This window comes from Aulostomus chinensis, chromosome 5 (assembly GCF_037954235.1).
Source record: "Aulostomus chinensis isolate RoL2024-O1b breed Wild chromosome 5, RoL_Achi_v1.0, whole genome shotgun sequence".
In the NCBI taxonomy this organism is placed as follows: Eukaryota; Metazoa; Chordata; class Actinopteri; order Syngnathiformes; family Aulostomidae; genus Aulostomus; species Aulostomus chinensis.
Window position 1 is genome coordinate 25284704 of NC_141324.1, and position 27602 is coordinate 25312305.

Below are 27602 nucleotides of genomic sequence, written 5' to 3' on the forward strand. Positions count from 1 at the left end.
ACTTGTTTTGACTGCTGTTGACAGAAAATGACCCAACTGCCGGCTAGGATCTACTCCCTTAACCACACTTGGTTCTCGCTAGGTTCACCTGGACCTGTTCAGCTGACCCTCTTCTCCCACCAGTCTGCTACTCTGTTGCTAGTGGCGGTAAGTAACGTACCACACCGACGGTAGTGTTTTTTACGGAATGGGGTTACCAGCCCCAGGCTTAACCCCCAACCGGGATGGCCAGGTGCTCCCTGTGGTCTGGTCAGCTCGCTGAACCTGCTGGAGGGTGTGAACCCCTGGTCTGCAGAGCCTTCGGAAGCACAGAAGCATCCCAGCCTCCCCACCACGGCGAGGTAACGACGCAAGGAGAGGAAGATGGAAAAGGTCAGCAACTGACCTGTGGGGAGAGTGCGAAGGATGATGGGCATTGTAGGAGGTGGCGGCAAGTGTCACCAGACCATTGCCGCAATCTCATCAGATGTCCAACTCTCACCAAATTCTTTTTTTAGAATATCGTAGAAAGTGTTACTCTACCTTTAAGAAGAATATATACCCGAGTATTTTTAGACGACTTCTCTGCACTGCTGAGGTGTTCAACTCAAACATACTGTGCTTTGTTGTGATTCAGTCAGTCCAGATGCATTGATTTCTGGGTGGGTAGCAGGTCTTTTAATGCAGCTAAGAGACTTAAAAAAAAAAACAAGGAGGAGGGAGTGAGAGAAGGCCCCCATTCATCCTGCCCTGGCTGCGTTTTAGTAGATATGGCACGGCGGTATAAGATCCTGCGGCTTGTGTCTTCACAGAAGCCTGTCAGCAAACATGCCGCCAGTGTCGGCCTGCGGGCCTGTTTGTCTCTGAGGCCACAGCCCGCAACCATCACTCACAGTAAAGCTCCTTCATGCAAAAGAACGGAATACTTATTCACTACTGCAAAGTCATGAAGCACCCCTCTACTTTCACCTGCATTTGAATATACCGGGGAAAAAAACCAACAACAAAAAAACTATTGCATTAATTTCCTTGACATTTTCATACTTAACATTGACATGCAGCTCCAATTCAGACAAACCTTCAGAAATCACTGTTTAAAGTGGAGCAATGTTCTAACATTTGACTAATGAAACTGTTGGGGTCGGTTATTTTGTTTTTTTCCAAAAGAAAATGAAGAAACTGGTATATAATAAACTCTTCACTCCTCTATCTTTATTGCATTAAATCCGACAATTGGTGATGACGTTATCAACATTCATTCTTAAGCAATATTAACAGTTTTACTCTTCACATTTTCCATTCACTCAGTTAAACACACACAACACACGACATACTCCCTTTTACGAGTACTGTAAAATGCAATTTGGTTGGTAAACTAAGCAGTTTTTAAGGCTACAGTAAGTCATCTGATGATCTGGATGTTTTTTTTTTTCTCAACTGTCAACAAATCTCATCAAAATCACAAAGCAGCAATTATCAAAGGTGACATAAAAAGTTTGGCCAGTCGAACCAAATTCAGTACAATTGGTGTCCATAAGCTGACATGTGTAACACTATGGTTGTCGAACAGTTAAGAGTCGTTCCCACCTACTGCTGTAAAAATCCTCGTCCGCATCCAAATGTAAAAAAGAAAAAGAGTCCATAAAACTAGGCTTGGCTCTACATAAACTGCGAGGGGAATTACAACTATCTAACCAGTCGTAAAGCACCAGTTTAGCCCCTGGAAGTATCACATGGAACAGCTCAAAATTGCAGGGCTCCATTCTTAACATATTCATTACACCACTGTGACATTTTGAGCTCAACACTTCAGTAAACTGTGGACATATTAAGAATTTAATATCCAGCTAATATGTTCCCAATTGGATCCCTGCTTGTGCCTCATACCCAATTAGATATGTCCTTGTGTCTCAGTGTTAAGTCGTGAGCTATCAATCTGTTTCAGATGAAAAGGAAAAAATGAAAAATTACATTAAGAGATAAAGATATACAAAAACAAAGAAATCAAGAGTTTGCTTTAGGAGACACATTTATGAGTTCATGACAATATTGAGAGCAACAAAGCAGTTTGTGGGTGCTAGCAGCTCGATAGCGACCGTTAGCTGCACTATTAGCATAGCCTCCTGTGTCTCATAAACAAATCCTAGTGCTGCTAATGCGTGGAAAAAAACAACAACTTTACTTTGTTTGCTAAAAACAGCAATAAATTGCTTTTTTATGTAAATAATTTAGCATTCATAAAAAATGATAAACCATCTGGGATTTGTTTTAATTGTTGACCATTACAAATCAGCTAACCTGGACTGAGCACAACCACAAGGTTATAAAGTGTGGCGAAATCAAGACTTGTAAGTTTTGATCTTTTCATGAGATTTGTTGACTTAAACAAATATTTTCCTCTAAATAAAACTAACAACTTATTCATTTGCACATAACAAAAACACAAAGCAGATCAGATAAAAAAACAACCTAAATTCTCAAGCAATTAACCAGTATTCAAGGAACAAAGCATTTAAAGTCTGTATTTGTTAAGACATTTTTTTTTTTAAGTAAGATCCTCGGAACATTAATAAAAAAATACAAAGTCAAGTAAATAAGACAACCACACTACCTTCACTTACAAAACTGGTGTAAACTGGTTTTGCATTTATTACAAAAATAAATGCAATATATAATTATTAGGCAGGAATGTAGCTCAAAATGACATAACTGTTACTGCGCTATTTGTTAGTCAGTTGTTGCTGAATCGTACACACAGAGATGTTTGCTGGAAAACTCTGGTAGGTGATACAATAAATGAAGATTTCAACCCCTGAAAATGAGAAGGAAGAGAGGTATTAACACACAAATATCTTAATATGTACCTTCATTGTCTTAGTCAACTGTTTCGCCATTTCATAGAGAATATATTCATCTTTGTTAGTAATGATAAAAGGTAAAAATACACCCTTACAGTACCTTGTTATACGACAGTTGCGTGTCTGAATGTAGGTTCCTGTGTAAGTGACGTCACATCTCACTACATTATTAGTGAAGTCCAACTCCATGACGTGGAAGTTTGGATTGACAGTAACCTAAGAAATAAATCACAAATGAAACAATATGAGCAGCTTTAAACCACAAAAACAGCTGATCTAAATTTAACAGGATACATTTTACCTTCAGAATGTAGTTTCCTGGAGGAACATCAGTAATGTCGATCCACTGACAGTCGATGTTAGCAGCGTAGATGTCGTGACATCCTGGGCTCAGCCCCTGAAAACACAAGCCAACACCAAAAGCTTTGATTCTGGCTCTTTGGATGACTTTGAGTGCTATTTTTCAACAAGTGTTGCAAATACAGCAGTTTTAGTTATTTGAACAGAGCTTGAAAGGAGCACAAAGCCAGGATCACACAGCCCAGACGACAGATAAAATAAATCTTCCAAATTTCCTTGGGATATTTTCTTTTTCACTGGCATACACTGGAGTTTTAATAAATGAAAACATTTCTCAGAAGTGGACCTGACAGATTTCCAAGGGGAAAAAAAAAAAAGGTTTCCACTTTTTGCTGCCTGAATTAAAACCAACAGAAATGCGAATTCGCAGGGAAATTAAACTAGAATGTGGGCTATACTCATCTATCGTTTATAACACGATGAAACCCTGGACTTCTGACAAGCACCACAACTTCAATGTTTATCCTTTGTTTTTTTTCCTTTTCAAATTCATACCAAACTTTTAACATTTTCCATCAAGGCTTATCCTCCTTGAATGACTGGAGATTTGTCTCCCACCATTTGGGATCATTTGAGCCTGTTTCAGTCTGAATGTCTCCTACTGGAGCAGACTCAGTCTCTTAAACGTCCTCTCAGCTAAACCAGATGTCAGGACTAACAGTCACTGCGCTACATGAGCGTAGAACAGTCCGTGCCTCCTTGTGTGGTTCTGTGCAACATTATTTTTGATTTATATGTTAGTGGACAAAACAAAGAAATGAACTCTTCTCAATATCAACACGATGTACTGGGGGAAAGATTTTGTGACTTTTTGTTTCCCATCAAGTTTCCTACGATTCTTCTATAAAGGAGTCATCACTGGAAATTACAATAAAACAAATTATATGTATTTTGTAAGCACTGGGGTGTACCTTAGAGTAACAAATATACTGTAAGAATTGCGTGAGTGCGTCTTACATGTATGACGTAATGTTTCGACTCTCCACTTCAACTTCTAGTAGGAACTGGTAAGTATCTTTATTTATATGGATCTATAAAAAGAAGTTTAAATAGTAACTTGCATGGTAATGTTGGGGAGTTACACACAAGCCAAGAACCGCTGTACTTGTAATGACGTTAGTTTTACTTTACGCTCCTCTTTCCTCCTCTTAATGTGAGAGTTGAAACTGCGGGTAAGTTGAACGTGTGTGTGGTGCTGGGAGGTGGATGATGTTGTCTTTCCTTTTATTCTGTCACCTGTGTAACTATACTGAGTTCCATTTCCAGGCAGTTCATCAGAAACTTGTGTTTAGCCATTAAACACGTCGGATTTTGTTAATTCTCACGAGGAAAAGGTCGTTTCCTCCCGGTAATGAGCTCATGATATCGCTGTAATTAACCCTTGATCCTGAAATGAAGTCATGAAAGAATCAATTTCAAACACTTCCCTAGTTACACTTGCGTGTGTAACGTAGCACCTAACATTATATCACCTGTGTATGAGATGTACAAGCGTAGCGCCGCCTGAACCCAGGGTCACAGCCCGTGTCCTCCAGACAGAAACTGGCCTTGTGTCCTTCAGCGACCTTACGGCCGGTGATGGAGTCCAGCAGGTCGTAGTTGCTGAAGGCGTCCATGCTGTGGTAGTGCCTGAGGACGGAGAACAGGAGATTGGGGATTTTTACTTGTGGCATGACTCAAACATTATTCAGCCTGTAGAAACCACAAAGTCAAGTGAATGTGGAGGGTGTGGTGAGTGTCTGGCTGCTTCAAAACAATATTTCAGCCACTTCATCTCATCTCAGGCCGAAAAAACTCACTGGTGACAGCTGTGCCAGTCCCACTGATATCTTGGCTTGACAGGAAGGAAGTCAGTGGTGCCTTGATTCTTTACTTTCTGCGGGAATCTCAGAAGGACCCTGAAGTCGATGTCTCGCACAGCCAGGCCGTACGCCGACCTCGGATGGATCAGAGTGAAATGGGCATAAAGTGAGTTTGAAAGTGCTTGTGGCTGGCCTCCCGGGGACTGAAGTTTAAAAGTAATAGTAACAGAGCGCAAAAGGTTTGTTCCATTGTGCTTAACGCTTTTAGGAAAACCAACCCAGAACATCTTGGCAGGACATCATGTTGGAGACTCAATGCTCCATAATAAGCTCCAACTGTTATTGTGAATGTGTCAACCGAACAGTTACTGTAACACACTGAATTATTAAACTGAAAAAGGACGAACGCAAACAAAAGCTCTGCTCAAACATGTGCAATTAACAAGGAAACACCTGTAGGAGAGCGTCTGCCTGCCTCGGTGTCTACATGCTGGACTCTGAAGAAATGAGTCACTCTTGGCTCCGTACCTGGACAGACAGTTCTCCTCAGCCGCACAGCGGAGTGCATACATCTGCACGCGTTGGATATAAGCACCTGCTTGGATGGCGTACGGGTCTGGCACCAAGTCTGGCAGCCCTGGGAGAGAAGATTAAAGAAACAATACATCTTTTTATATTACTGTTACTGTTTTTAGGGAAGGTATTCTGAAATGGTATCCAGGCTGCAAAGAGAGCAGCTGTTTGTGTTTGTTGGCATAATTCTACATGTTTTACATTCTTACACAGTCAGCCAGGGATTCATGGCCCAAAAGAGATATTTTCCCCCTTTGTCAGGTTCTCCCCCCCCCCCCCAGTGAGGGAGAGGAGATCTGAGGCTGTGCACGCTGTCTTTGAAATGTCCAACTGATTTGAACCCTCCAATGTTTTAAATCCCTGCTACTTAGCTGAGATCTCCACACAATTCTTACACGCTTCATTTACCATTTTGGAAATATCTTGTTCCATATCCTGCATCGGGCGGACGGCGACCCACTGACCTCCCCCGGGGGGGATACATGTTGTAGAAGACTGAATTCCTGTGGTGTTTAAACGGGTTTCGAGGGTCGTCGTTAAGCATGTCCTCTCCGTTAATAGTTGCCTCGTTGGAAACATCCTCCCGAGCAGGGACTGGTGCTGGGGCTTCCGTTTCCCTTTCCAGTGATGCTGCATGTCCCGGGTTGGGATGATCCACCCTCGCGGGTTGCCTGGAGACAGATACGGCCTCTGGCACCGCGCGTAATTGTTGGTAGTGTATGGCCGACCCTGGGTCTCCTCCTCTGGTGAGTAATGCTGCAGCATCCACACTAGCAACGTCTCCTCTTCTATCCTGGAAACCCGCAGAATTCCCCACTGCAGTGGCGTTGATGGTGTTGCTGTATTCAGGGTTTACGCGCCGTGCGCCCTGGTAACCTGGAGCTCCTGCGCGGGGAGAGCGCTCAGGCTGCTGCCTAGCGCCTGACGCACGTCCAGTAACGGGCACATGCTGCCTGCCGCTCTGCACCGGTACAGTAGATCCTGCTTCTACAGTCCTGAACCGGCTGGACTCAACCGGCCCAGTTCTTATTAGAGTCGCTCCTCTGTGCGCTCCCGGTACCTGGCTTCTCATACCATCCCTACTGCTCATATAAACCCTTGATTGGCTTCTGGTCCGGACCGGAGCCTGGAACTCTGATCCAGTGCTCATTAAGCTGTATACCTGCCCGTTGTTTTCCCACTGGATCCGATGCCGCCAGGGGCCAGTGCGCTGCAGCTGCTGCCCAATAATCAGGGGGAGAAGTCCTTGGGAAAGGTATACAAATAAAAGTGACCATTTTGCCATGGCAATAAAACTCAAGAGTATTAAATCCCTCTTGTAAATCAACGGTACGTGAATTTATGGCTAAAGCAGGCGCGCTTTCTCGGGTCCAGCTCTGAAGCAGCACAACATATCAGTTCTCAAGTGGACTCACAACTGGGGAGGAGAGGAGGGCTTCAGCCTTTTTTTCTGGTCATTTATCCAATTCAGCCCAGAAAGTCAAACTTTCTTCTAAGAAAACTTAACCCCTTACTCGCCGTGGTTACGGTCTGTTACACAAGAGTTACACAAGGGCGTTTGCCGAGTAAACTTTACGCACGGGTGTTAAGTGAAGTCATCTAAATCAATCTGGTTATTTTCCAGGACCACTTCGCTCAGTACATGTAAAGAATACGACATTTTGGGGAATAAAGGTCTCTGCAAGTGTAATTACATTACAGGAGAACGTGTTCATTAAACTTTGGTCGGTGCCTTAAACAAATCCTGAGGATCTGACGAACACATTTTCTTTTAACTGTATCCTATTTCGTTTAAATGTTTTACACAACAAATTGATCAAAGATTGAGGGGGAAATAACGGCGGTTGATCCATCAAATCAACGTGCCACAATTTTTGATTAAAGGCTGAACATAATTGGCTCGTTCAGTTGTGAAGCTCCGCCACAAGGGGGCAGTCTTCATCCTCAGTGTGTTGCCACGCTGAGCTTTCAATCACCCACAGGATTCTGTCAATTCAGATTAAAGAACCGCGTCTGTGTTCTTCCTCTTTCATGTATAAATGCACCAGTGTTTAGTAGTCAGTCGGCCAGCTCTGATCTGGGCTTTGATGTTTGAGTTGTCGTATACGTTTTTGTGTGTTTACAAAATTTACATAAAGAGCAAGAAATGGCTCAGCAAGGCACCTTTGATAAATGAAAAACACCGCTTGTCCCATTAATCTGTAGTTTATATGATTTTTTAATGCAAAATTGACCCCCCCCCCCCCAAAAAAAACCCCAAAAACTTCTGGGTTATGTAACCTTGGCACTCCAAATCAATAGCAGAGCACAGCTCCCCCCCCCCCCCCCCCATTTCGTTGCCTCGTATAATGAACATTAAAGGGCAAAGTCATAATATATTTCACTTGATCTCCAACATGTGGACCATGTGACCTAGGGACTCCAAATAGTACTGGATATTACAATTCAGCAAGAAACATAAGACACACTTCTTTGTATTTTATTTCCTTTCTTCTATATTTTGTGCAAATATTTGAAAATGTTTTCTCCTTGTATGGGGACCCAGAGATTCAAATTGGCACCACATATTTTTTAATAGACAGGGGAAAATATTTGTTTTCAGTTTTACAGCCATTGAAACACTGGTGGAAAATGCAGGTGTCAATAGAGGGTTTCAGCAGACTCTGGATGTAAATCCCAATTAACTCGTTCATCCAGACTTTGTCTCGTTAGACTGCCAATAAATTGGAATCTTATTGAATATTCTGGTCGCAGGCGGCCAGCGATCGTCAGAGAAGTCTCAGCGCGTTTGTTGCCTCTCAGATGATGTGAGGGTGCATTTCCTTGGCCAAATAGGGCGTTGGGAAGGCGAGTGTGGGTGTCTTTCTATTTTTAGCTGCTGCCCCAAAGACCGGGTCCACCCAACGCCACGCCGTCCTCCAGCTTTATAAGACAGACGGATCCTCGGCACTGGTTTGGCACAAGACTTCCTGAGCAGGACATGTAACCCTCAAAATGTAGCCAGTAAGTATTAATGTTGAATTGAGTCTTTCTTGTGTGTCTGACCTGAAAGTAAACAAATCACAACAAGTGTTACCAACAAAAAAAAGAAAAAAAAAAAGAAAGAAACTAACCTTAGGAATGCTTGAAAAATGAAATAAACGATTGTTTTCATGGTCGCTCAGCAGCAGCGGCAGTAGCAGACTTTCCCCCTGTGAGAGACTAATTCTTTTACGCTTTTGAATATATCTTATCCCACGAATCTAGGTTCCCAGGGCTGCTCACAGCTTTGCTTCTTGTGAGCTTTAACGAGGACGATGGTCTTAAAATGGTTTTTACCATTTACCAAGACACTTCCCACTCAAGGAATATGAGGCCTCACTCTACCATTCTGAGGAGGGTACAACTAAATGATAGATCCAGAGGGTTCACAGATCATGGGGGAGACAAAACAGGTGAGATGCTGGAAAAAAAAAAACAACAACCAACAACCCATAAACCCAATGTTTGTTGTGGATAAATCTCCCGTCACGTGGAGATTGAGTTGCTTCAGATGTTGTCTCATCACACTAATCTGGCTTTTGATATTTAACATGAATGAAAATAGCGAGTTGAACCACAGGTGATCTCTCATCATCAGGTGTCCCGTCACACGTCTTGCTTGTCTTTTATTATCCTTTGCCAATATCAAACTCAGTCAGCTCTCCTCATGTTTCAGCTTTGAGCAGCACGTTTTTTTCAGCGCGTTTGGGTTGATCTACATGTGACTAATGAGTGCTGAGAGCTTTTACCAGGTGCTTATTATGTGAAATGCTAAAACTGCTGGATACTAAGCTGAAGGATGTAACAGGAGGCGGTTCACGTTTAGGATATGATGTTGATTAAATTGCCAATTTAACAGATACATAGGACTGATGCAGTATAATACAAATAACCCTGCAAAAATTGATGCTCAGTTTTAAGAGATTTTGAATTATTTTAATGGTCATTTGGCTGTAGGTTTTACTCCTGAGCTTTTGAGGTGTTCCTAATATTTTGTCCGTTCTGATTTTATGAAAAAAGGTTGACAGAATATTTTGTCGTACCACTATTTAGTACAATTACACCTCCGAAATCACCACTTGAAAAAAAACTCTTTGACTAATTATTAATGAAGAATTCATTCTGTTGTCGTGCAATAGTTTAAGCCATTTATTGTGGACTCCTATGATAATAATTGACATCATTAACATATTTATTAAAGTATAAAATAAAATGAAATAAATGACTCATACATGAAACTTAGATAAATCAAAAATATTTTAAATAAATGTATTCATTATTGTTCAAACAATATGAAGGAATGCTGTACAGTTTTTATTCATCTATTTTATTTAAACTTCTGTCTCACTCAGGTTGATGTCAGAAAGCAGCTAAAACAACATTTAAGGTGCACACACACACACACACACACACACACTTGCATAAATGAAAAATTAAAACTAAATTATTTTTTGCTGGACGACTTTGTGAATCATATATCATTTTTAATTTTTGCCATTTAAATTGTGAGTGTTATCCTCAGATGTTGGTCTGAATCTCTTCAAATTAGCATCATTGTGCAGGTTTTATACTTGTTTGGACCTAAATTCAAATATTCCAAAAAAAAAAATGAACTTGTTATAAATGCAAAGAAACGAACGCCGCGTTCATTAAAATGTCAGAAAATCCTCTCAAAACTGCAGGGAAGCGCTGCTGTTTCCTGTTTCAGGCAGTGGACAAATATTCCTGCCATTCAGTGGCAGAACCCCAACTGTTCACTCTGAACATGACACAGCCGCTCATCTCCAAATATGGAGGCCCTGGCTGTATTTTGGGGTTGCTATGGCGCTGGGCGGCGCTGACGTGGAAACTCATGCTACCCCACAAGTTCTCACCTTACCCATCCCTCGGTGGCATGTGGTGAATGGCCTGAGTCAAACCAGGCTGCTTCTGCTCCACGGGGTGTGTGTTGCAATAAGTAATTGGTGGTACACTCCTTAAATATATTCCCCTGACACCTCAGGCACTTAGCCTAAATATAAACTGACAGAGCCTCTGCTCCAAACCAACTGTTGGCATGCAAAGACTCCCAGAGGTACATCACACGACCCTGAAACCCCCACTAGCCTCACACACACCCTCTGAGGCTCTGCCAGGTCCTGGGACAGAGCTGAGCAGGCTTAAAATAATGTACAGTGTGAGGTGACGCGCGATCAGATGATTTAGCTGGAGTCTTTATGGGGAGTTAGACGGCAGATACGTCTCTCCATAGGCTTAATCTGTCTGTTCAGATTATAATGTCTGATATGTTCAACACCTCTCAGACATGTGCTGTATTTGCTTTATTGTCAGCAGCTGCAGGGTGTGGGACATTTGTTAGTTTGACGCTGAACAAAGCAATAAAAGTGGAGTTGGTGGCTCTGTGATTCCTCCTGTCTGCGATGGTGTTGGCTGAGGGTGGAGCAGCGCTGTAGGAGGGCGACCGCCACTTTCCCTCGCTGTCTGTTGGTCTGGATAAAGCTAACTGAGCGGTGGCACATTTGTGACACACGGCTGCAAGCAGGGATAAACAAGCCAATGCAGGTGTGAAAGAAGTTACTGGGATTCAGTTATTTTGAGATTCCCACCATGCCCTCATATGTGTTCTCTATTAATCTTTAGCGTTTTCAGCCGCTGTTAAACCTGAATCTGACATCACGACAAACAGGAATAAAGGTTCAGTTACAGGCTTTTCTCATAAACGCCCAAATATGTTTAATATCATTTTTGAAAACTAGAATAGAATACAATAGAACAGAATAATACAAGGGCCGGCATAGCTCGGAGGTAGAGTGGCTATCTAGTAACCAAAGGGTCACTGTTCCCCTTCACCCCACCCCGCAACCCTTATAGGCAGTATAGAAAATGAATGGATGGATGACAACAGAAACCATTTTCCCAATTTTATATCAGAATTAGCCTCACAGTTAAAATGTGAAAAACCTCCACCTGCTTTTGTATGCAGAAGTTGAAAAATTCTGTGATGTCACTGAACTGAGCGCAACAAACATTCATTCATTGTCTGCCAGCGAGAAATGTGGAGCAACAAAACTGAACGAGTAAATCAATTCCAAGGTCCATAAAAACACCAGAGAGTAACACTTAAAAGAAAAGAAGTAATCGGCTTGAGGATAATAAAAGGTGGCAGTTATCTCTAATTACTTTTGTTCTCGCTACTTCCCGCAGACTCGAATATTCTCAAACGTTCTCTTTGATTATGTTCATGCTTTTATTGCAGCACTAAATCTAATCTGGATTATAAGGAGGCTCATGGCTGCAGGATGTTATGAATCATCCTGAATAAACAGAAAGATGAAACATGAGGGTGTTAATGGATGTGTGTGTGTGTGTGTGTGTGTGTGTGTGTGTGAGCAATAACAACAGGAAACATTCAATGGATTCACTCATTTCTTTATGTTGTGTGACACGAATCCTTCCTCCCAGTGAGCCTCGATAAAATTACAACAAGATCCGAGTTGGAATCCGTCCCTGATGTTGAACACTGGGAAAAACCAGAGGTGGCTTATCTTTTAGAAAAAAAAGTTACACTTGATTATACAAAACTCTTCTGACTTTAGTTCTTAATAAGTTACATAATGAACTATTTACAAATCCCAGATCAAATAGGCAAGAGGTACAGAATCGGTGTCAACATTATTTACAAGTCTGTACACAAATCCGCTGTCAACCCCGTCCTGCTGTGGAGAGAAAATCAGGCGGTTAGTCGCTGAATAAATACAGAAAATGTTTAAGTTCATTAAAATTGAACATTTAATGTACCTATAATTTGTTGAGTAGGGAGTTCTGGATGCTCTCATATGCGCTGTTGTAGATATCGTCTTTTGATGTCATCCCGTCCAGGTACTCTGTCCAGAAAAATCCGTTGTGAACGTCTTTATTTTGGTTCTATTAAGGTTGTTCTACGGGGGAACGAGAGAAGGTCTCACCTATTCTGTCACACTGGCTCTCCATCTCTTTCCTGTGCTTCAAGTACATGGGCCAGACGTGGCCGTCAAACAGACCAGGCGGGTCAGGGACTGTGTACGTCCTTGTACTGCAGAGACAGATTCAGTCTAGTCATACTGCAGTATACCGAGTAATACTGAGTAATCTTCCTCTCCACGAGCTGCTTACCTCCTCCTCCTCTTGCACTCCTCATAAGGAAGTGAAACGTACAAACACTTGTCGTAGACGTCAAGGAGAGGCCTGCAGAGGGAGGGGAAAAGCCATTAGTGAAAAGCTCTGACGCTCAGCGGGGCTGGAGGTGACATTTTTTTGCTTGTGTAGAAAAAAAACAAAAAACAGCGAGTGACCCACTTGTAGTTGTAGATGAGGAAGCCCTCAACGATGAGAATATGGATCCCCTCCGTGTCACATTCCTCAGCTTCGGGTGACAGGCTGACTCCGTGGGAGCGGGCGAACTTAGCCGGGTTCTCCTGCCAGCCTTTCACCGTGTTAACCATAGCCTCCATGTCCAGGGCTGTGATCACTGATAGAGAGAGGAGAGAGAGAACAGCAGGCTTCAGCACACATGCAGCTGACGCCCCTCACCAATGTGCTTCAACACACATTAGTCACGGTTAGTGAATGGCTGTAGCATTCACAGAATAGTTGGGAAAATAGCACAAAGTTTAGGATTGATTGGTTACCAAATTGGAAAAAATGTGCAGAAAAGGAAAAGTACATTACTGCAAGGTTTTCCTACGCGAAATCCATTCTTACCATCCCATTGTCTAAAGCCGTCCTCCCCGACTTCTATTTGATCGGGTTTCTGAAATAACAGTCACCAATAAAACATTGCTGCAACCTAGTAACCAGTCGGAGCTGATCACACCTGGACAGGACAAGTCAAGGACTCGTCTCCACCAAAAGTAGCACACGGTGGCATTTGTTTGGTGCCAGTTAAATGGTTTGTTTGTTTGTTTCCCCCGATGGGACGCAGCTTTTCTCTACAAAACATACTGGACCTTTAAACGCTCGCTGCTGTCTCACTTGGACGAGAGGAGGGATGCTTCCAGAAACTTTCCGCTTTCTAAGAAAAAAATCCACAGGCTTGCAATCAAGAGTGTCTGGTGATTTTAACTTTACACTCCTGATGTGACTTGATTTTTTTTTTTTTTTTTGTGGTCAATCAAACTTTGCTGACCCTGAATGTGACACGAAAGAACGATTTGGCTTCTTTTCAGCCAAACTAGGGTAGATAATCGTGTAAAAAAAAAAAAAAAAGTGTGCTGCAGAATTTGCAACTTGTTTGGCCATTAAGTTAAGACTTTAAGTGGGGACGCTCAACCTTTTCATTGGCTGTCCAGGACACAATCAGCCAGATGTATTACTAGGCTACTGCGAAGACAGGACATCTGCAGGTCAAACTGGAGGGTTACAACTGAGTTTAAACGTCCTCAAGGACATATTTATGAATTAATAATACATGAAATCAAAGTTATTGTTATCTTTAAACTTATTGTAGTGACATTAAAAATCTCAATTTTGATTTTTCTTACCTTGAAGAAGTCATCCTGATGCACCACGCAACAGTTAGGTAACGTCTTTAGGAGTCTATTTGTCAAAGTGGTCTTGCCACCGTTGGTCACTCTGAAGCAAAATTCACAAACATAGTTGACTATCTTGTGTAGTTTCCTTTGACAAACAGATGACGGTTAAATAAAATGGAGACTTACCCTCCAATGCCAATGATGAACTTCATTTTTTTTCTTGATGTTGGTCACCTCTGGAATTCAGTAAATAAAAGAAGGGAACCCAGCCAAAACTAACAGTCGGTCAAAGGCTTCTACCAAGAACCTTTCCCTCTTCCCACTCACAAACGTTCCCCTCTTTTACTACTTCATTGATAGACAATCTCCTCTGCTGGCATATAAAGGATTTCGCTGCAGCGTCACACCCTCACGAGCCAATCCGTCACCTTTCCCTGCAGCCAATGAGCTTCCGCTCCGTGTCAATGAGAGGAGGAGATGGGTTTTTCACATTTGCATGAAAGTAGATCTCAAATTTTCCACCTGTTCTCAGGGGCCGCCGGCCGGCAAATACCAGCCTGAACAGACTTCTTGTGAGGTGTGAGGCAGCAAAGCTGCAGCACACAGGAAGCTGCTGTCGACTGCTGGTGCCGATATTTGATATTGAACAAGCTCAGACTTGTTTCATTTGGTCTGCTGTGAGTTTTTGTCGCTAAAATGACACAATGAAGAGTAAAAATGGTTAAGTTATTCAAATAAGCCTGTTGTAGTTTAAAAGTTTCACCCTGTCTGTCAGTTCATAATTATTATTCGTCATTATCTAGGTTTTAAGAGATAAAACTTTCCATGCTTAAACAAGTCAGAGTGAGTGTGAAGCGGAGGAACTATATTTAGTTGGCTGTTGTGTGTCTGTCTACTGCGTCATGCATATTTCTGATGCAACCAGCTGAAGGCCGTGTGACCAGCGTGTCTTGAGTCACGGCTGTCGCGCAGATCTTACATGTCTGGTTCTTAACTTATTTGAGGTACCAGGTACTCGTCATCCTCGATGACCCTCGAGGGAGTTCTGGAGCCCCCCTTCCAACACACACACGCACACACACACACACACACACACACACACACACCTAATCTTATCTCTGTAGCGGTGTGAAAGAGACTTTGAGCTTTGGAACGTGGTTGCTTGTATAGTGGTCTCAATAGGATGTTTGTTGACACTGTGGTTATTGCATTTCTTATATCAAAACTATTGACGTATATATTGTTGTCATGCTGATGTTACTGACCAGAAAATGTTATACTGGCACAGAAAGTGCGCGGCTGCTAAAGCGCACCACGTGGCTCCACTTCCACAAAGGGCAGTGAACAATGTGGTACATGGTGTGAAGCATGTGGTGCAAATACTTGTTCCTCAGAGGACACAGCACAGAACTGCATTATTTTGTTGTGTCATCAAAGTATGACTTTGATATTCAATAAAAGCCCTTCTCAGTAACACATTGTGTTTCATCACCCTGGCTCAAGAACAAAGAGACAATTTTTCATTGAAATGGTTTGACATTTTAAAAAATATGTGCTTGGCGTTGAGCCAAGCTTAGCCTAGCTTAGGTTAGCTTAGCATTAGGACTGGAAGCAGAGCAGAACGGCTAACCTAGAACTTCCCAAGGTTCAAATATCCCACAAATACCTTGAATTATGTAAATTATTTGTCTTTTTATGTCTAGATTAAAATCATTCATCAATCATTTGACTGGTTTAGCATAATCAACAGAGCTGTGAAGAAATGTAAACGTGAAAATCTATTCTGGCGCTGGCGCCGGCAGACGACACAGGCAGTTTAATATAAATTACACATCAGTCCTGAACCTTTGTGATCACTGTCACCTTGCATTTAAAAATAAAGAGGGTCACCTTAGTGACCCGTGTGCAGAGCAGCGCAGGACTGTCAGGACACGAGGAGCATCATGTCCCCTCAAAATGTCCAGAACATTCTGTATGAAACACTTTTAACAGCAATGAAAGTGCAAAGACAAGATTGTCACCCATGCTGTTGCAGGGTCAAAGTTGGATACAAGGAGCAAAGTTATAGCTTTTCTTGGATCATCATTTATTTTTTACAAACATTAAATGGCACATTTTGAGAAATAACATCTTTAATGATATGACTTCAAATATTTCATTTGTAACAATGTACGCTTTGCATCTAAGTTCTTCTTAAAACATGATGGCAGATGTCATAAAACCTAAACCAAATGTAACTGACAGAAATCAACAAGCATGCCACCTGCAGATCGAACTGGAAAACTGAAATGCACTTCTTTTTTTTTGCATCAGAAACATCTATCCAACAACTAAGAGGAAGAAGATCATTGCACATTTATTTCAGGCCATGAAATCAAAGAATATCCATGCCACTCATATCAAATATATACACCTTTCTCAAAAATATATTACAAGTATACTGTATATGTACAGGTTGAAAAGTTCCTGACTCCTTAAGAAGTAGTATCAGAGTTCATAGAAGTCCATTCTTACTCCAATGGTTGAATTCATGCTATAGATAAAGCTCGACATTTAGGGAGCAAATGCTTTTTGATTTATGTAACCGTGCAAATGAACTTTTAGCTTATAGAAAGTGATATTGTTGAGAGATGATGGTCTTTTCTAGATCCAGTCAGGCGCTCCGAGGTCTGGGCTAAGTGGGAACCCCCTGTAAAGCTCTGCAACACAAATAGAGAACGGTTAGTTTTCCCCTGTCCTGACAAGATAGTGATGAGTGAATTCAATGTAACGTTCTTGCTGGCGGCAGAAGTGTGTCAGTGGGCAGAGTCTATTTTGCAATACTAAATGACACATATCAGCTTGACCTATTTGTTTTCTCCTGCTATGTCCAATGCTGTGGAGATGGTGCCTCTGTCCATTCCTGGGATGTGGGCCAGCTGATACATGGAGGCTGATTGGGATGGTCAGAAGTACAGGACATCCAAGGGGGCAGATTTCTTTTAAAATAACCCACATTAGCCAACACCAACCCCCCGCTGCCTGCTGCAGGGCGTATTTCCCCTGATTTCAGGCCAGACTTTATGGTGTGGGTTACATTGATGGAGTTCACTTGTACAGTCCATTAAAAATAGAACTGAACTTCTGTATGTGAGCAGACTTAAAGAGACAAGCAGCTGTGCTTTATGTAACATGGGGTACCGAGGGTATATAGTGTTTGAGGATCATTTAACATGTCATGGACCCTCCCGTATAGTGAACTGAAACATGACTTTGCAAACGAAGAAAACTTGAAGAATGATAGTCACGCTGCCTGAGAGCGATCGAGACCTGGGGCCCAGGAAATTTGAAGCAATGAACATTTTACGAGTGAACCACAAACAGTAGCTGGGTTGAGTTTCTTTCAGGGCCTCAACCACACACAAACTTTGAATTCTAAAACTGAAGATTCATTCAAGATCCCCATCAGCTGCCGTCTGTGAGTGTGATGTGATACTTTCACTGGGATCTTTGAGCTACTGAGCCGGGAGCTGACCCCTCTGTCTGATCTTTGTGACCCAAAACTCTTGACAGGCTACGGTTCTGTGTTTCCGTGATTTACTGTCTGTGTGCAGAGAAGACAGATTTCCTTGTAGGTGGAGAGATTGCGTACAGTGGTGTGATGTAGCGGGGCAGCCTAGAAAGTTGTGGGAGGGGTAGTTTACCCTTACCTTAACGTCAGATGTCACGGCCAACCTCCGCTATCATTGACTTCGGCCTGCAAGAGACAGATTACTGACGTTTGTAAAAATAAAATTATGCTTTTCAGTTTGGATGAAACATGCTATGGAGACCCTGTTACTGACTTGTGTTGCCAAAAATCCATCAGCAGAATAACACCGATGAACTTTTTGATTCCTTACAGTTACTGAAAGAAGCATCATTATCTCCAGTTTCCTAATGAATTAACTGCAATAATTTAACGATTCAAGTTGCACTGGATACAAAGTAAAAATGCCTCCGAATAAAATGTTCCACACTGTACATTTTATTGCAGCAAACACTTGCTTCATCCAAATGTGGCCGTGGACAGAATGTGCTGTGAAGTGAGGTCACCTCTCTTTAGGCAGAGCTGAGTTGGTGTGTTGCTGCTCTTGCTCCAGTCTGTAAACCAGACAAACATCAACGTGATCATTTTAAGACATGTAGACTCGACCTGAAAAACAACCCGAAAATATGATTCTCACCTTTCCCTCTGGGTTCTTATTTTATCGTCATCATACCTGTAAGAGTGAGAAGAGGTTTACACGGGAACACTGCAGCAAAAACTCTCAGACACCAAAAGTTTTTGTTTAAAGAGCAACACGAATGCCATGATGAGTATCTGTTTTTAGAAATCTTGCTGTACCGAATGCTGTATAAGGCTTGTCTGAGGGTTTATTTACTATTTTTTTGATTTTGAAATAGCAAATAAACCAAATGTATGCCAATCAGGACTGGTACAGTTAGATACAGGTGATCTGCCCCTGACTTGATCATCTGCTCTTTCAACTACTGAGTTACATTTCAAACGCCTATAAAGTGAATTAACCGTTAAGTACTTTACTGTTACTCTGAACATGCAAACATTACCTAACTGCTGTGTGACGGACATAATGCACGTAGTGTCTCAGTGGTGACCCCTGGTGGCTCAGAGTACTTACTGCAGCACACACTCAGGGATCTGCACGTGCTCCATGGGGATGATCTGGCCCAGTTCGTGCAGGGTTTGAACATAACGGATCTTATCCATGAACTTCACACTGCAGAGAAACGCGAAAAACAGTCGTCACCTTCTTAAAACAACTGCCTGAGTCATTTTTTACTTTTTTTTTTTTTTTTGCCTAAAGCAACCCCTTGGGGTGTTTTGTCTCCAGCTTTTTTTGTGTGTTTTCTGAAAAATCTGAAAAATGACTTAGGTAGCTGATTTTGAGAAGGTGACGATGTGTAAAACAGAACAACGCACCCAAATACAAACGCACACAGGCACCTAGAGAGGAGTTAGAGAGGGAGCAGAGAGGCCTGGATGCTCACAGGAGCGCAGTCGGCAGTGATTCCAGGAGACACTAAACCCGTGACATTAGAATTACATGGAGAGATTTTTGATTCTCTACCCTGAATAACTTAAAAATCAACAAACCACTGGTATGAAGTGATTAATCCACTATGCTGTCGCTTCTTTTTCTTATATGTGCATAGAATTTCTCAGCCAGCGAATCCCTAAAAGGATGAAATGATGGCTAGTAAACGTGTCCTCACCTGATGAAAGGTCTTGAGATGGCCAGGACCGTCCGGATGAACCACGTTGGGTGAGCAATGATCAGACACTTGAGATTCTTCCTGAGTCTGCAGACGACATTCAAAATTAAAATGTTGCATCATCTTCACTTTAATCAAATTCTGGCTTAGTTTCTCATCTGTCTTACTTCCTGTCAATCATCTGGTAGCATCTCTTCAGCCAGCTAATGCCCGGCATCTTCCTGCGAGGAGTCGCTCCGTTCAGGTAAACTATCATGTAATCTTCTGCCACCAGCAGCTCCAGACTGCTCACCACGTAGCTGATGACAGAACAAACCAGCTCAGGTCTTAGGGAGGATCCAGCCGCTTGTTCAAAAGTAACAAGACGTAGATCCAATCTGGATACGTGCTTTTCAAAAGGAAGTATCTTGAAATATCTAAAGTAAATCGATAATAGCATGATGAGAATCTTACAGGAAGAGATTCTCCATGATGTATGAGTAGTCTTCACAGCTGCTGTCAGGAAGGTAGCAGGCTGCAAACACGATGATGGCGTTCAGACCCTCGCCATAATAACCTGAGAGAGAGAGAGAGAGAGAGAGAGAGAGAGAGAGAGAGAGAGAGAGTAGTGCTATCAGACTGGTGACCAATAGTGAGGTCACACAGTCATAGCATCAACTTCCTTATCAGCAAATGATTTATACACCTTTAAAGCAATCTTGAAGCTGCTCTATGACATGATTTCGTAAATGTGTGACCTAATTGAAATGGGTGTGTGAACCTGTTTGGGTTGATTGCTGAGGTTTAATGCTCTGAAGCTAATGTGTGTTTTTCCACAGCACCCGAGTTTTCCTCCTGACAATAAAAACCTGCAACCGTTGGGGCGTATGCAGCAAAAGCTCCATCATATCGCTCACCGGTCAAGTCCAAACTCCATTTAAATAAAAAAAAAAAAAAATTTAAACGTTCGCATTTCATCTCATGGAAAGATATGACAATACAAGAATGCTATACTTTGTACCAACTGGCATCCTGATGTACATGTAGTAATTTCACCATCATTTTCAGAAGTTTATTGCAATAAAATCACCGTAGAAGCTAGAAATCATTTGAACCGCCCCGGAGACGGCTATGAGACTCCCTGGCCTGTGAGTAGTCTCAGGTGCCGCTCACTCTAAAACGACACTCACATAATTTTCATCCATCTAACTTCTTCTGGATTATACTTTCCTCAGACTACATCCTCTTAATGTGTTTATTGCAGTCACTGGTTAAAAAAAACAGCACAAAGAAAAAGTTCTTCAGTTCAGTATCTTAGAGGTGCATTTGACATCATGAAGTGTGAAGTGTGAATGAGCTCTTTTTAATGTCTCAAAGTTTAACCAGTTAGTCATGATTGACAGGTTGGTGACTACTCGCCTGGAAGCTGCTCCAGGTGATTTAATCCTGGGAAAGTGTCCATGTCCAGTAGTGCATGGAGAATTTTTTGAACCTTACAATATTTGCAAAAAACGTAACTGTCGGCAGCTTTTATCTTTATCAGTTCTGGTCTTTTAATACTCGTTTTTGATGGCATCAATGTGCATGCGAATCAGTGAGAATAAAAGTACATATATACACATTTGCGAGCCTCACTTACCGCCATGTGTGACCACCCTCAGGTACGGTCTGATGACCTGCATATCAATCCGCTGCTCCTGGTCACCGATGATCACCGTTCGCCAGAGACGACCAGATGAGTCTCTTTCCTCTTCACTTTCACCAGGGAGACGTTTAGCCGTGGCGACAGGGGTATCATCTGCAAACAGGGTACCATTTTTGAGTTGGTTAGACAGCTTCGGACACTTTATACGAATACGTTTTTGGTCTTTGAAATGAAATATTTAATTACACACGCAAATATTGAGAAATTGTTACTTTGATTCCTGACACATACAGAAACCTGTGTTTTTCGCAACTTTCACATCATTATTCTCATATTTAAAGACTTTTATATCATCACAGATGTGTGTCGGTGGCACTCAGAGGAAATAACAGCACGACAAGACACAACAGCTTAACGATAAATCCTACATTTGCTGAAGCCTGAAATAGTGTTTCTGTACGGACCATGTGAGTCAGCTATTTATTCACCTCTATGGTAGATTCTGAGACTGCATTGTTGTACAAGAAAACCAAATGAATCCTTGAGAATTAAAGATATGCAGGTAATCCACAGCGGAAGACTTGACAGAATTTGGGGGATTATGGAAAACAGCCTCACTTTCTTATCTTGCCTGTCTTCTGAGAGAATTAAGCGTCTTCCATTTTGAATTTTTGACAGTTGAGCGTCTGAGGAAAGCTTTAGAGGAATGACAGCGCATGTAAGAAGATTCAGTGCCTTCAATCCTGAGCAGTTACATTTTGGCATCCTTTGACTTCTGTCTGACCTTCCCACTCCAGTTCGTTGCCATTATTGATGAACTCCAGCGAATCTGTGTCATCAGGGGTCTCGATGTCATCCACGTTGATGTCCAGGTCATCGGGTGTCTCAAGGACGTCATCAGAAAGCACCGACCCCTCGCTCTGATCCAGGGACAGGTTCATGTCGGGGGCAACCAGGGTGCGACGTTTACGCTGGCTCATGGACTCTCCCACATTCAGACTGGAGGGGGGATCTAAAAAAGCAAATTGGGGAGCTTTATGTAACAGTCTTTGTTAAGAAAGATGTTTAATGCGGAATACTTATTTCACATACTGGTTCTGTTGTCTGTGAGGCCACATGAAGAATCAACCTCTCCCTCCTCTGGTAGAGGCCTGGAAAAAAGATAAATGCATGGAAATGAAAGCAAATTCATATGTTGCTTTGGTCTGCCAGTTCTAACCCTTAATGTAACAAACATAATACTGCTACACACAGAGTGAAGTACTTTTTAACATTTTTTACCCTTTTGTGAGAGGCTCATTGTTATTTAATAACAGTATGGCCTTTAAAACAGCATGTCGGTGAGAAAGCAACACCCATAATCATAAACTCCCCTCTGACATTATAATAAGACGGGTGAAGCCTCAGTGCGCGCACGCGCGCACACACACACACACACACACACGCGCACGCATGCGCACGCACGCGTGTATGCATGGACAAACACAGAAACACAGCTTGAACAGCCTTAAGTAGGGTCTAAGCGATGGAGCTGCTGCTATAATTGCTGTTATTATGTTGTCGGTGGCTCTGCAAAGGTAAACAGCAGTACAACATAAACAGCGAGGAAGAGAAAATCAGTTTGCAGTGTAAAAGCTATCTTGTCACCAGATCTCAACCCAGCTGAACATCTATGAGAAATTTTGGACAAACACACTCTCCACCGCTATCATCAAAACAGCAAATGTGGAAGAGTGGTAGTCTGATGTTCATCCCTCCTGTGGAGTTCTAAACTTGTAGAATCTCTGCCAAGGCACATTGAGAACATTCCGGTGGATGGATGGAGCCAGGCCTTGATCAAGAAGGTTTATTTTAGAATTTTCATGATATAGCCATCTGAATAAATGCTTTTTATGTTTTTAATAGAAGACTACAAAGAACACCCTTGACATGGTTTGAATTTCTGGCCATTTTGGACTATTTTCTCCTGCTTATTAAGACATGTGTTGGTTTTAAGGTGTGTGGGAGTTAGTTGCATCTAGCTGGAAATTTATAGACTGCAACTCAGAGAACACCAGGATGCAGGAGAACCCTCCCGTGGTGGTCTAAATGACCTCTCTGCCAGAAAACAGGTGCAACACTGATCTGAACATTTGTGACTCATCAGCGATTTCTATATGGGAAAAACCAACCGTCTCTGCTGCGAGCACCTGGTGTGTTGTCCTACATGTACATGGTGCTTTTACAAAAACAAGGTTACAAATGACATTGATTTGATCTCTTTATTCTGGCCATCCGCCTCTCATCAGTGTGTACACACAGATCAATGATATTTTTCTGTTTGTGACCCTTTTTTTTAAAAATAAAAGCATCATTTGGGTTACACCACCGGGTGGCCTGATTTTGTTTCACTTTCGTGTCATGTTTGTGCTTCTTTGAGTTCCTACGTAGCGAAGAGCTCGATCGAAGCGAATGAAAACGTGATTCTTCATTTCAGATGATTACTCGCTATTATTCCAAGAGGACAATGTGGGTATTATTGCAGCAGTAGAAGCCAAGAGATAGGAAACCAGGACTGTAAAGATGGTAATCTATTCACAATAAGGACACTGAAACATGTACTTGGTATAATTTCACTGAGAGAATAACTGCATTATTGGGATATAAGTGCACTGTGAGTAAATGAAAGAAGTTAACGGCACGGGGAAAACACTTTATGGTCCTTGCAAACTGTGATATATATAACGTTATACAATGTAGATTTATGAATTTTACATTCAGCATCCTCCCAAAAACTGAATTCTAAATCCGTATTGTATGCACACCCATGACTGTTCTTCATCTAATTCGCGGATGACACAGTGGTGGTAGGCCTGATCTCCAATAACAACGAGACGGCCTATCTAGAAGAGGTGGAGCTACTGTCCTCATGGTGTCAGGACAACAACCTGGACTTGAACGTCACCAAAACCAAGGAGGTGGTGGTTGACTTCAGGAGAGGGCGGCAGGGGATCCAGTATGCACCGCTCAAGATCTACGGGAATCCGGTGGAGAGAGTGAGCAGCTACAAGTATCTTGGGGTACTCATCTCCGAGGACCTGTCTTGGACTACACACACCTCCAACCTGGTGAAGAAGGCAAGGCAGTGTTTATTCCATCTCAGGAGGCTCAGGAAATGTAAGGGCTCCAGTAAGCTGCTGTGTACCTTCTACACCGCCACAGTGGGGTCTGTACTTTCTGCGAGCATCACTGCCTGGTACGGCAGCTGCAGCTCTCAGGATAGGAAGGCTCTACACCGAGTCATCCGTTGTGCTGAACGCATCACCCGCACTGCACTGCCCGGCCTCCAGGACATCTACACCCATCGGTGCAAGTCCAGGGCAAGACGGATCATCAAAGACACTCACCATCCCAACCATAGACTGCTAGAGTGGCTGCCCTCAGGCAAGAGGCTTCGCTCCATCAGAGCCAGGACGGAGAGGCTGAAAAGGAGCTTCTTCCCCCAAGCCACTCGGATCCTGAACTCTTCATTCCACACACCCCCTTAACTGACTGCACAACACCCTCCGACTGTGCAGCTTCGGACAATTTCACTGGTCACTGTACCTGTTTACATATGTTTACATATGTTGCACATAGCCTCTGCTAACTGTTTACTTGCACACAGGAGTCTTTTTATTGGAGTATTTATTTATATAATTCTATTTTTATTTTTCTCTTCACCATATAGCATTTTCTTAAACTTTATTTATTTATTTTTTTCCTCTTACATACTAGTGTTATATTTATATTCAGTTTCGCGAGCACAGAAGTCACCTTTCATTTCACTGTCACTGTACCTGTACATTTAGGCATGTGACAAATAAAACTTGAATCTTGAATCTATTTCTGACATTGCAGGCTAGAACACAGGTGGTGATGAGGTGCAGCAATGATTCTGGAGTGTGTTTAAATGCACCATCTTGCCATTTACCAGGAAAACCTCTGGTGATGGATAACTCTGATATATGTGACATTAATTATGTGGAAGCAACAATGACGATATTGTGTTGATTTTTTTTGTCACGAGCACATTTCCTCTGCTTGATAAATGCCAGTAAAAGAGTGTAGGCTGACTACTGTTCCATAGCTCTGATGTGTGCTTCCTCCTCTCCTTTTCTCTGCGCTTGCTAATATTTGTTCACTGACATGGCACAATCTCACCACAAATCACATAACAACCATGTCATGAAGAGAACACACCTGCTGCTTTTCAGCTTTTAACACATGTGACTGGCTTCCCATCATTGCTGAAGGCTGTGCAACAAATAAACAAGAAAAAGAGAACTACAAAAACGCATGAGGATACCTGGGGAAGTCTTCATCCTGCCACTCGTCCTTCACCTCCATGCTATCCATGCGTAAGGTGGCTTCTGCTGTACCCATCCTCTCTGGGGGAGGACGGGATTCAGCTCACTATAGTGGACAAACAAGTAAGACGTTAAGGAGGATCATACCCGTTCTCAAGATTTACATAGACAAGTCTGACAAGTCTGGTCACGTCTGCAATTTTTAGCCTTCTGACTTACACGAGGACAATCAGACATGACGAAGTCTGTAATGCCAGTTTGCCACAGGGGAAATATTGTACAGTGAAGTCATTTTAAATGAAAAAGTCTTTCCGAGTGGGTTTTCTTCCCTTGCATCTGCGGGCAGGGGGATAAAAATAAAACACCAAATTACTCACTCAGCCCACCAGGGTGATGAAAAACAAATAATATCTTCCAACCTCTGATAGAGAAATCTAAATGACAGTCTCCATCCCACACTACATGTCCTTTTCTTGCTATGTGAAAACTTCAAGGGTCTCGTGTTTGGGTCAGACATGCACAGAGCAAACATCGTGTTTGTGTCAGAAACATGCATACACAAGGGGAGGGGGGGGGGGGGGGTTCATGCTGCAGCAGACGTTACTGCAGTCCATTTGTCCACTGGTATGGCAATGATGTGCTATAGCGAGACACATCAGAGCCCATATGGGAGGGGAAAAAAACACCACCACAACAACAAAAGTGGGCTAAAAGGCCCAGGGCCTGGGGCTAAACGCTGCTTGTGCCCTGATTGGATTGAGAATGGTGTTGGAAGAGTGGCGAGGCGCGTATCAGTCCCATGAGAAAGTTAAAGGCTTTGATGTAGGTTTGATGGGGAATTCCTTAACGCCACTTTGATACAGATCTAACGACACCGCACTTCACATTGCCTTCCTTTCACGCTTACATCTGTAAAAACACATCCTGGAACTGATTGATCATTTTCACTTCTAAAATAAGAATGAAAGGAGGAATTTGACCAGCTGAGAAGACAATAACACCACAGGGAAATCCACGCAGAAACGGCGGCTGAGTGCATGTGGAGAGCTTCTGTTGGTGTCAAAGCTCAAACGCTCATTGTGACGTGCTGACTGACAGACGCACAGCAATGTTGCAGTAGCACGTGCTTGCTGGAGGATTTGAGCCCAGATGGAAGAGTAGCCTTCATTTCTCAAACACTATCTCTACAGTGAGCTCACATGAATGTGCCTGTCGAACAAAACAAACACCTTCATACTCCTAATAGTCCATCTGAGAGATGGTAACTAAATAGCTGCATTTGCTCAGTTCCGTGTTTACCCTCTAACATGACATTCAAGTGCATCACTCCTTTCAAATCAATAGCGTGGCTTGCAGCTTGAAGGATGAACAGCGATAACGAAACCTTTTTGATTTCAGTCAGAGGACACTGAAAACGAGAGAAAGTTTAAGACCTTGAATATTACCTGAGCAATGATGAATATTAGAAAAAGCAATTGGACAAACAGGAGTTTCACACCATGTTCTGTTCTCAATTTAATATTGATGAATTCTGACAGAAGACCATGATATCTTGACCTTTGTTTCAATGCAAAAAGAAAAGCTCTGTGAGACAAAAAAAATAGCAAAATTGGTTCTCACTGTCGTCTTGACGTGATTCTGTTCACGATTCCACATCAGGAATCTCACTGAGAATGTACATTTCCAGGGCTATGAAGCGTGTGTGTCTCTTTATCTGACAAATGGAAATTGTCTCAGGAATTTGAGTAGAACAGGAAAACAAACGTCGGTAAAAACATTTAAAACGGTTTTACCCAGAAAAAAAAAAAATCACAGTCGAATGCAAAGGCAGGATACTCACGATCTGTAATTAAGATGACTTTATCAGAGCTCCTCCCTTTCAGATGCTCCTGCCTGAGCGGAATGAGGTGAGTTAAGTGGGACACCTGTGCTCAGGATTTGGGCTGCAGGACGACTCTTTCCGTTGGCGGATGCTGCCAACAGAGGCCCAAGGAGCAATAGTGACCTCCTGTACGGATGAGAATGGTTAAACAGCAAACACCATCCTCTCTCATCTCCTCTGCCAGTCAGATTCCATGCTGCTTTTTTGGACAAAAGATAATCCTCAGCCTGCGCTTTCAGCCTGTCTCATGATGATCACGCTCTCTCGCTCTTCCTCCCGTTTACCTCTGCTGATTCTCTCCCTCCCTCCACTAACACTAATGCCTCCACCCCAGGCTCTAATCCTGCTGTGATGATGTCACCCGTATGGGAGCTGTGTGATGATAGTTATGTAATCAAACTAGCCTTCC

General features: G+C 42.5%; 4 protein-coding genes and 1 long non-coding RNA gene across 10 annotated transcripts in view; 1 reads left to right on the forward strand and 4 right to left on the reverse strand.

Annotated features, from left to right (window-relative positions):
- Positions 1–1154: 1154 nt before the first annotated feature.
- On the reverse strand, positions 1155–7154 carry LOC147261896 (protein-lysine 6-oxidase-like). Of its 2 annotated transcripts, none has more exons than XM_086204185.1 (7): positions 5981–7154; positions 5453–5636; positions 4997–5134; positions 4670–4826; positions 3139–3234; positions 2938–3053; positions 1155–2791 (listed from the first exon to the last, which is right to left on the reverse strand). In XM_086204185.1, the coding sequence occupies exons 1-7, from the start codon at positions 6855–6857 to the stop codon at positions 2785–2787; spliced, it is 1575 nt and encodes a 524-aa protein (XP_086060311.1). In that variant the 5' UTR covers positions 6858–7154; the 3' UTR covers positions 1155–2784. The 2 variants fall into 2 exon arrangements, with proteins under 2 accessions (XP_086060311.1, XP_086060312.1); XM_086204186.1 differs by having other exon boundaries at positions 5528–5636; positions 5981–7151.
- On the forward strand, positions 3922–23307 carry LOC147261897 (uncharacterized). 2 transcript variants are annotated; one of them, XR_015115894.1, is made up of 9 exons: positions 3922–6318; positions 6422–8575; positions 8819–9006; positions 9946–9980; positions 19300–19409; positions 19548–19603; positions 21000–21147; positions 21343–21450; positions 21662–23307. It is a non-coding gene; the product is annotated as an uncharacterized LOC147261897 (long non-coding RNA). The 2 variants fall into 2 exon arrangements; XR_015115893.1 differs by having other exon boundaries at positions 3922–8575.
- LOC147261898 (nicotinamide riboside kinase 2-like) lies at positions 12013–14468 on the reverse strand. Of its 2 annotated transcripts, none has more exons than XM_086204194.1 (8): positions 14290–14468; positions 14113–14203; positions 13334–13382; positions 12929–13100; positions 12746–12817; positions 12559–12665; positions 12392–12477; positions 12013–12306 (listed from the first exon to the last, which is right to left on the reverse strand). In XM_086204194.1, the coding sequence occupies exons 1-7, from the start codon at positions 14313–14315 to the stop codon at positions 12392–12394; spliced, it is 603 nt and encodes a 200-aa protein (XP_086060320.1). In that variant the 5' UTR covers positions 14316–14468; the 3' UTR covers positions 12013–12306. The 2 variants fall into 2 exon arrangements, with proteins under 2 accessions (XP_086060320.1, XP_086060319.1); XM_086204193.1 differs by having other exon boundaries at positions 12013–12309.
- LOC147261899 (caytaxin-like) lies at positions 16176–27294 on the reverse strand. Of its 3 annotated transcripts, none has more exons than XR_015115892.1 (13): positions 27152–27294; positions 25311–25417; positions 22076–22134; positions 21768–21995; positions 20978–21136; positions 19813–19915; positions 19527–19658; positions 19360–19446; positions 18765–18863; positions 18309–18344; positions 18107–18225; positions 17793–17839; positions 16176–16802 (listed from the first exon to the last, which is right to left on the reverse strand). XR_015115892.1 is itself a non-coding variant. In XM_086204191.1 (13 exons), exons 2-12 carry the CDS (start codon positions 25385–25387, stop codon positions 17800–17802), a joined length of 1068 nt encoding a protein of 355 aa, XP_086060317.1. In that variant the 5' UTR covers positions 25388–25417; positions 27152–27294; the 3' UTR covers positions 16176–16802; positions 17793–17799. The 3 variants fall into 3 exon arrangements, 2 of the variants coding, with proteins under 2 accessions (XP_086060317.1, XP_086060318.1); XM_086204191.1 differs by having other exon boundaries at positions 18178–18225; XM_086204192.1 differs by lacking the exon at positions 27152–27294 and adding an exon at positions 25531–25629 and having other exon boundaries at positions 18178–18225.
- LOC147261900 (excitatory amino acid transporter 1-like) overlaps positions 27183–27602 on the reverse strand; it is a 28081-nt gene continuing 27661 nt past the window's right edge. Inside the window, exon 14 of the mRNA XM_086204189.1 lies at positions 27183–27319. The gene's annotated coding sequence lies outside the window, so the exon portion shown is untranslated. The remainder of the gene's footprint in view (positions 27320–27602) is intronic.

Coding starts and splice junctions, on each gene's coding strand:
- LOC147261896 (XM_086204185.1), bottom strand. CDS start 6,857: ATGGCAAAATGGTCACTTTTATTTGTATACCTTTCCCAAGGACTTCTC. Junction 5,135..5,452: donor AGGCAGACGCTCTCCTACAG/GTGTTTCCTTGT, acceptor GATCCATCCGAG/GTCGGCGTACGGCCTGGCTG. Junction 3,054..3,138: donor CAGGAAACTACATTCTGAAG/GTAAAATGTATC, acceptor TTTATTTCTTAG/GTTACTGTCAATCCAAACTT.
- LOC147261898 (XM_086204194.1), bottom strand. CDS start 14,315: ATGAAGTTCATCATTGGCATTGGAGG. Junction 13,383..14,112: donor ATCAGGATGACTTCTTCAAG/GTAAGAAAAATC, acceptor CTGTTATTTCAG/AAACCCGATCAAATAGAAGT. Junction 12,478..12,558: donor GAGCCAGTGTGACAGAATAG/GTGAGACCTTCT, acceptor TTTTCTGGACAG/AGTACCTGGACGGGATGACA.
- LOC147261899 (XM_086204191.1), bottom strand. CDS start 25,387: ATGGGTACAGCAGAAGCCACCTTACGCATGGATAGCATGGAGGTGAAG. Junction 19,659..19,812: donor ATCATGGAGAATCTCTTCCT/GTAAGATTCTCA, acceptor TTCTGTCATCAG/CTACGTGGTGAGCAGTCTGG. Junction 18,864..19,359: donor ATCTCAAGACCTTTCATCAG/GTGAGGACACGT, acceptor GTTTCTCTGCAG/TGTGAAGTTCATGGATAAGA.